Source organism: Pyxicephalus adspersus, chromosome 3, assembly GCF_032062135.1.
Source record: "Pyxicephalus adspersus chromosome 3, UCB_Pads_2.0, whole genome shotgun sequence".
Lineage (NCBI taxonomy): Eukaryota > Metazoa > Chordata > Amphibia > Anura > Pyxicephalidae > Pyxicephalus > Pyxicephalus adspersus.
The window spans coordinates 143,915,659-143,923,578 of NC_092860.1; the positions used below are offsets into that span (position 1 = coordinate 143,915,659).

At 39.9% G+C, this 7,920-nt stretch overlaps 1 protein-coding gene across 2 annotated transcripts in view; it reads right to left on the reverse strand.

The window, feature by feature from the left end:
* Positions 1-6,899, reverse strand: part of EIF2AK3 (eukaryotic translation initiation factor 2 alpha kinase 3) — a 30,294-nt gene extending 23,395 nt beyond the window's left edge. The window contains exon 1 of one of the 2 annotated variants that reach the window (XM_072406626.1): positions 6,534-6,899. In XM_072406626.1, the coding sequence (XP_072262727.1) occupies positions 6,534-6,790 (257 nt within the window). In that variant the 5' untranslated portion in view covers positions 6,791-6,899. The remainder of the gene's footprint in view (positions 1-6,533) is intronic. The other variant, XM_072406627.1, reaches the window with a different exon arrangement.
* Between the last annotated feature and the right edge of the window lie 1,021 nt (positions 6,900-7,920).

Here is a 7,920-nt window from a genome sequence, read left to right on the forward strand (position 1 = left end):
AAAAAAAAAAAAAAAAACAGTTTTCTGTTTTGGCTGTGAAAAATATTATACAAACAATGACCTGTAGTCTAAACCAATTAAAAAAAAAACAATGAAAGAAAAATAGAAAAATAAAACGAACAAATAATTTTTACAAGAAACCTGAAACAGTTGTAAGGCTCTGAAACAAACCCAAAAATGAGAAAGCGTGCAAAGTACCAGCTCACCCAACTAAAAGTTTTGAGTTTTGGTATATAGGAGTCCTACCTGTATGCTGCCATATCACTGCATGAGGGTTCATCCTACTCAAGTCTCTGACATCCATAATACACAAATTGTTTCATCAAACTCATGTGAACTCTGGGTAAGTGGGACGTCCCACTGAGAACTCCCCCGATGGCCCTACCTTCCATCATTCATTTCCTGTAAGGGATTAATAACCCGATTCTCACATTGATATTTTACGACTAGTACACTGTAAGACTGTAGACTTTAAGACAATCAAGGCAGGCAACGTTTTCTCTGCATATACACTAACTTAACACAAGGATGTATATCACATACAGTATTTCAGTGCAACATAGCTTGCTTTGAAAGCAAATAATGGCCATTGCCTTTTAATCAGTGAAAAAGTTGTATTATCTGCACAGAATGATATGATTTTCCAGGCTGACTTGTCACTCTAGGTCATCAGCCAGGTTAGAGATTTGACTAATCAAAAATAATCAAACCAAATTCTTTTATTATTGTTTCCCCTTATTTACTAGTGATCCTGCAGATAACACATCCTACCCAAGGACGGCCATACTGAGCATTGTTACCCTGGGCTTCTTTCCTAATTCTTATAACAAATACGCCCTCCTGTCTGTTACATTGGGAGGAGGTATTTTGTAGATTAAACTAAGCAAGGCTGATAACTGTTTGACAATTCAGTTCTTGCACAGGAACTTACAAGGGGTTTAGATATTTGTATAAAAAGCTACACTACGCTGAAAATATAAAACTAATGCAACCTTCACCTCTAAAGACCAGCAAAGTGCAGTATATTATGTTTGTTGTTTTGGGGGTTGAATGTATTGATATTTTCTGGCCATACAAATAAGAATACTGCAGACAGAGCAATGCTAAGTAAAAAAAAATCTAACAAGAACTCTTAATGTACTGCTGAAAAACCTAGATATCAAGCTTAACCTGTGGGTGAAAGGATCCTCCTAAACAAATGATTATAGCAAGAATTGTGTGTTTTAACCATGTTATTACAAAAAAGGAGTAGCAGCAAACAGCATATAATTCCCATCTGGGGCTTCCTCACCGACACTCGCTATAATTGCTCCCAAAGGTAGGAGAATGGGCAGAAATAGCTGGAAAGATCACATACAAAATCCAGAATAGAGAAAAAAAAAAAAAAGAAACCAAGAAAAAAAAACAACTGGATTTTTTACGAGGCACAAAAATTCTTGTAAATATTAAAAAGCCACATGCACAGAAGTTATTTATGCACAGATACATATACGTGTGTCCAACATAATACCTATATAGTCTTTAGAATTCAGGAAGAATAGCTTGCACATAAAGACTTCCTATGTTCTCACAACAATCTGTATTCTTGGTAATTATTATATAACATATTGCAATCACAATTCACATTGCATTGATACTAAAGTATTACATATTATCCTACGGTATAATACATATCTTATCCTGCAACATATCAGGGAAATGGTAAAGCATATGTAAACCAAATCACAAAAACTGACTTGGTCTGGTGAAAACGCTCTGTCCCCATCTTCTAATTGCTCTATTCCCCCCCATCACAAAGGTTTCTGATGGAGACTACAAGAAATCATTTCAACATACATTATGCCGTCATGGACCACACTCGTATCCGTTAGGCAACTTGCATGCCGTGCAACTATCATTAAATGCATATAGACATAAGCGCCTGCACCAAGGCTGCGGGAGATTTACACAAGTAACATAAGGAAATTAATACCAGTATTAAAAAAAAAAAAAAAAGAAAAAAAAGGAATGAAAAGAAATGATGCCTGTTTTATGTCCTGCTGTCTTAAAATGGTTCCAAAAAAGTCCAAAGTACTGCATGCATGTTTTTACATCTTAATTGCACATAGAAACATACAGTATTTTTACATATCTATGCTTACATTTGCATGCTGATTCATTTATGTTTTGTAAACTAATGTCAAAGCCCAATAAAGTATTTTTTAGTTTTACTAAAAAATTTAAATATCGTCATATAAACATGTAAGACAAGAGTGCACAATTTATGTTCTCCTATGCTCCTTCTTTAATAAATACCCGGTGACCCTGCCAGTCTACAAGTCTTCCTCCCATACGATGACAGCACTGCAATATGTTGTCACCTTCAGTAGCCAGGGAAGTCCGATCAGTGTTGTCACCTCTAGTAATACGGTCAATTCTTTGCAGGACAGCTATATTCTAGGACAACATTCACCCCGTGTCTGGAGAAACTCCTTATTTTTCTTAGAAGTAATATTCAGCACTCAGATTCTAGCCCTGTTTTCCGAGACAATGACGACTGGTACAACATCTAGTTTTCTAACATGCTGGCATGTTTTTATGAGAATATTACTTGCTGCGAGAATATTTTACCACTTTGCTGTGTAGCATTGGGGCTGTGCAGCAAATTCTATGTTTGAGCTGCTGAGCTATTTATCCATTGCTATCAATCATCTCATTACCAATACCCGGATTTCAGAAAGCAGATGAGGCGATTGCTACAAGTAACCAGCATTCTCCTAGTACATTACCATTGCATAATAAAATGTATCCCTATCTATACAAGTTGTAATGTGACACATAATATATCCCACAAACAAGTAAAGCAATATAACCAATACAACAGCAATTCATTCAATAAATCTCATATGATTGGTTACTTCCCTACATTTACACCATGTCATCATAGTTTACAGACTGAGATCACCTTGAAGTTATCTCATCAATACTCCGCCACTGCTAATAAGGATTGTTGTGTTTTCAGGATTGGCTAATATCAGTCTATGGGTCCTATACAATAGTCATTTATTTGGTATTACTAGAAAATGGTAATTTTCCCATTGACCCATTGACAGCTCTTGTTTTATGTTTGCTCCAATACATAACAGCATGCAAAATGTGCATGAAAAATAAGTAACAGATAATCTATCTCACTTCACATAAATACGGTGCTTTTTTTTTTTTTGTTTGTATAAAAAAGTCGACTGTTAAAAGACACAAAATCTGCCCGCTGAAACCTGTGACCTGAACAAATATTTGCAGTATAGACATTGTGGACTAACTTTTCCTATGGAAACTTGAGAGAGGACAGAGACTTGGTTATGATTCAAAGATTCAGCGCTGTGTAATATATAAATTCTGTTTAATATTATTAATAGTAATATTAATGCTAGCAGTAATGAATAAAAACTACGGAAATGGAAGCTAGGTACAGAACTGGCTTGTCTACATACGCAAAACAAACAAACCCCAGATACTAAACAACAAGGTGCCTATAAACCTGGTGATGACGCCAGGCTTCCTTGGCCAAGATGCCGCTTCTGCAAGCTGCCCTCTGAATTGTGTTTGACCCAACAGAGGGTATGGATAAGGAATTTAACCAAGGGTACAAATAATCCTAGATTAAATAAAAAAAAAAGAAAAAAAAAAAGAAAAAGAAAAGGAAGGCAGTATATATTTTTTTATTAAAATATTTTATTAAAGATGCTAACATAAAGGTAATTATATTAGGAGATCTGGACATTTTAGATCTGAATCATTCAGCAAATCATTGTCCGGGAAGACAAATAAGATTCCAATCAAAAAACAGCAATAGCTAAATGATAAAAGCCCTGCTAGAAGAGTTTAAAAAAAAACTTTTTTATGCACACAGAACACTGGAAGTATTCAATCTAATATCCAATGGCATATGACCAGAGGGAAAATGAGGCTTTACTTGTGATAAAGGGAGGAAAATCTACAGCAGACCTAAACAATGTATACTATATTTCTCCAAAATGAGCAAAAATGTCACATGAGCAAGGGCCAAAGAAATAAAAGTTTTGAATCTTTGCGTCGTCTTTATTCTTGGTACCAAATAGCGGTACCAATATAAGACAGGTCCTAACCATTCACCAGTATTCTAAACATAACAGACTGGTGTCATACAAACACAGACAAGAAACACAGTAATAAATATTTACAGTTCACTCACAAAAAGATTGCAACCAATAAGTCATTATATTGGCAGACAGTAATGCTATGCAAGTCATTGTGTGTGAGTGTTGTCCTGCAGAATTAAGAAACAGCACTGCATATTATGTTGGGGCTATATTTATTATTATACAGGATTTATTATTATACATATTACGCAGCGCTGTACATTAAATAGGGGTTGCAAATGACAGATTCAGACAGTGACATAGGAGGAGGAGAGGACCCTGCAATAAATCCTGTTTATTAATAATAATAATAATAATAATAATAATAATAATAATAATAATAAATGAGAATCACTGGCTCCCAAGCTCTGACTTCTGTTAAGGTCTTTGTATATGGATCAGACATGGTGATCCCAACTTCCAAACTTTCTACTATGATTACATGACCCGTGGAAGGTCAGCAGACACTAAAAGATATCATGACTGTAGCGTTGATCATCATAGGTCTGTATTTTATTTTTATTTTAGCCGAATCCTTCTCTATTTAAAAGTTTTTCAGCTTAGATACTATAGAAAACTTCATTCTATAAACTATAACTCCTGCGGAGAGATTCCTGACTTCTATTATATTTTCTTCTTAGACTTGTCTTGACATGTTGTATGGGGCAGATAATGAATAATACCCACCTTACCTGTACAGTCTCTATAGCAGCTTTTCTCAAGTCTTTTTAACATGGGGAACCCTTGAAATAAAGTTGAGGTCTTCAGGGAACTCCTTCTATAATAATTATATCCACAGCTCACAATATATTAGTGAGGTGGTGAATGGGAAGAATGTCTCTTACATTACTGGCCATTGGGAAGAATGTCACCCTTACAGATAGCCAAGAAGGTCACTGGTGCCACTTACACTGACCTAAGAATCACAAATTGCTGAACAAGCCCCAGCAACCTCTGAAGGAACCCTAGGGTCACACAGAACTTAAATACTGGCTATACATTTATCTCTGTGTCTGCAAACACTAGAGAGAACTCCTAATAGATTGCACAGCATGCCAAATCTTCAATTTCTCATAAATAATGTCAAGAGTTCAAAGTGTGACCAATGCAATACAAGCAGTGCAATACAAAAGAAGTTGAAAACTACAAACACCGGCTGAAGTAACAAACACCCACTAAGATACACAGAGCGCCTGAACATTGTGAAGTGCTGGCAGCTACGTAAAACTCAGATCACAGCACGCATGTGGCTGCAGAATACTAAAGGGCTGGGTGAGGACTCACAAAGAATGGAGATAACTGACCTGTCCGGATGAAGGAAGGTTGGGTGTTTCTGCACCCCAGAGTATGGGGAGGGGTGAGGGGGGATCCAATTAGTTAAAATAAAAGTTACTTCGATTTCTAAAAAGAGATATTTTGATTAACTTTTTCACTGTTCTTATCCTGTGTTTTGTTCTTTCTTCTGAGATTGATGACTTTACCGATCTTTCTGCTAAAACTTTGTGTCAGTAATGCTTGGACCAGGATAGAAGTGATGGGGGGGGGGGCTAGAACCAATGAAAGGGGGAACTAAAAATGTAACAATTGGTGCAAATTATAATTATCATGTACAGTACAACTCTGCTTGAAAGAGATAGAAGAAGATGGACAAATCCCTCAGAAAGGGAACCCGGGGGACATACTGAAAGCAACCCAGTATTGGTACTGTATGTATCACAGGAATGAGACCCCGGTACTGGACAGACAACAGGGACCAAAGGACGGTAACAGACTGGAATCACCCCAATACTAGAATAGGAAATATGCAACACAGGAATGGAACAGACTGGAGTCACCCCTGTACTAGGGCAAGTGGGAAACCAGAAGTGGAGGAGGGGTAGAAGTCACCCCTGTATTAGGGATGGCAGGAATGGAACAGGAAAAGGTCACTTCTGTACTAAAACACCCCAGGAATAGGACAGGAAGGGGTCACCCATGTGCTAAGAAACAAGAACGCAACAGGAAGGGGTCACCCTATATTAGGAACAGAACAGGAGGGGTCACCCCAATGTCCATCCCATTGCCAATGTATGTCTGGAGTCTAATCCAGCAGATGTATTTGGCTTCCCAAGAGCATGGATGTCAGAATGTGGGGCCACTTGTTGCAGGTACAATAGGAGGAAGGGCCACACACAGAGGAATTATAAACAATATATATATTACACTGAAGGTTGTGCCCCCATGGAGGAATATGGAGGATAACAAGAGTCCATGCCCAACATCACCTCAACATGCCTGGGCTCCCCAGACCCCCCTCTCCATGCCCGGGCTCCCCTCTCCATGCCCAGCCCCCTTTCTCCATACCTGGGATCCCCTCTCTATGCCCAGCCCCCTCACCTGGTTCTGCTGTTCTCCCGACTTTCCTCCGGTTCCGTCGAAGCCTCGTCATCCTCCACCGTGACATCTCCGGCTGGGAAGGCCGCAGCCCCTCCGAACCCTCCCGGGGCCAGAGAACTGATAGCGGTCCCTTCCTGTAGTTCTTCCCCGATCCCCGGAGACCCGTGCTCCACAAGCCCAGCCGCCGCCACTCTCATAAAAACCAGCGCCGCCACAGAAAGGCCGAGCTGCCACCAGCGCAGGCCCCGGCCCTCCATGTCCCCGCCAACATGTGCACACAACACGGCCTGTCACCGACTCATAACACTGCCAGCGCCGCCATGACACTTCTGTAAAGATGACAACTCCCCCCGAGCAGGCTGAGAATTCCCTCGCCTCACAGCACCGCCGGCCAATCACAAAGTGCACAGGTGACAAATACTCTGACCATTGGGTAATCCTCCTGACAGTCACTATTCATTTTCCCCGCCCACCAACAAAGCCTTTCTGATTTCTATTGGTGAATGAGTCGGGCAGGTCCGCAATGCCTCCTGGGATACGAAGTGCGTGTCCATCTTCCGCCACTAGAGGAGGTTTCGTCACAGCCAATCACATAGCTCTGCCTGGGCGCTCTGTTTACTAACATTTAGTTTTCGAAGACATGCTAGCCAATCCGAGTGTGTTCTAGAAGCCCTTAGAATTGATTGGTTAGCGGATGGCTTGAGCAGTTCACTTTTTATTGGTTGTTGATAACGTCAACACGAAGGGGGCGGGACGACGAGAGAAGCGTGAAAGGGATTGGTGGAGGGAGGTAGTATATACGTGGCCGGTTTTGAGTGTCTTCCTAGCTGCCATTGATATGAACACGGGAAGGGGTGTGGAAAGGGGAGGAGCCAGTAAAGGTCACATGGCGCCTGTATAAAAATAAACACACGTCATCCTTAACCCCTGCACACCCGGACAGTTTATAGACTTATGTCATTGAGAACCAGAGAATGGGGCTGCATTTGTTGTAAAAATGCCAAATTCATGGCTGCTTTCTAGTTTCAGGATTTTTTATGTCAATTAAACCTATTCAGATGTGCTTCATGTACTTACACTGACAAATAAATGCTGACTATTGGTGTGATCAGGAGGTTGAGCATTTTATTCTTCTGCTGCTCCCTCAGTGTCCAATCACCACCATGGAAAGGGGAGGATGAGCAGGAGGCACCCCAATGCATCCTCAGAAATGACAGCGGTCGTCCCTGAAAATCTTAATGCGATACAGCAGATGCTAACCCGTTTTGCAGATTCTGTTCCTTCAGGGGATATATATAGGACTTGAGGGGAATTTATTCATCACAATAAACAATAATTGTACAAGCAGTCCTCTATCAATTTTTTGAAGTCATATTAAAATATAACT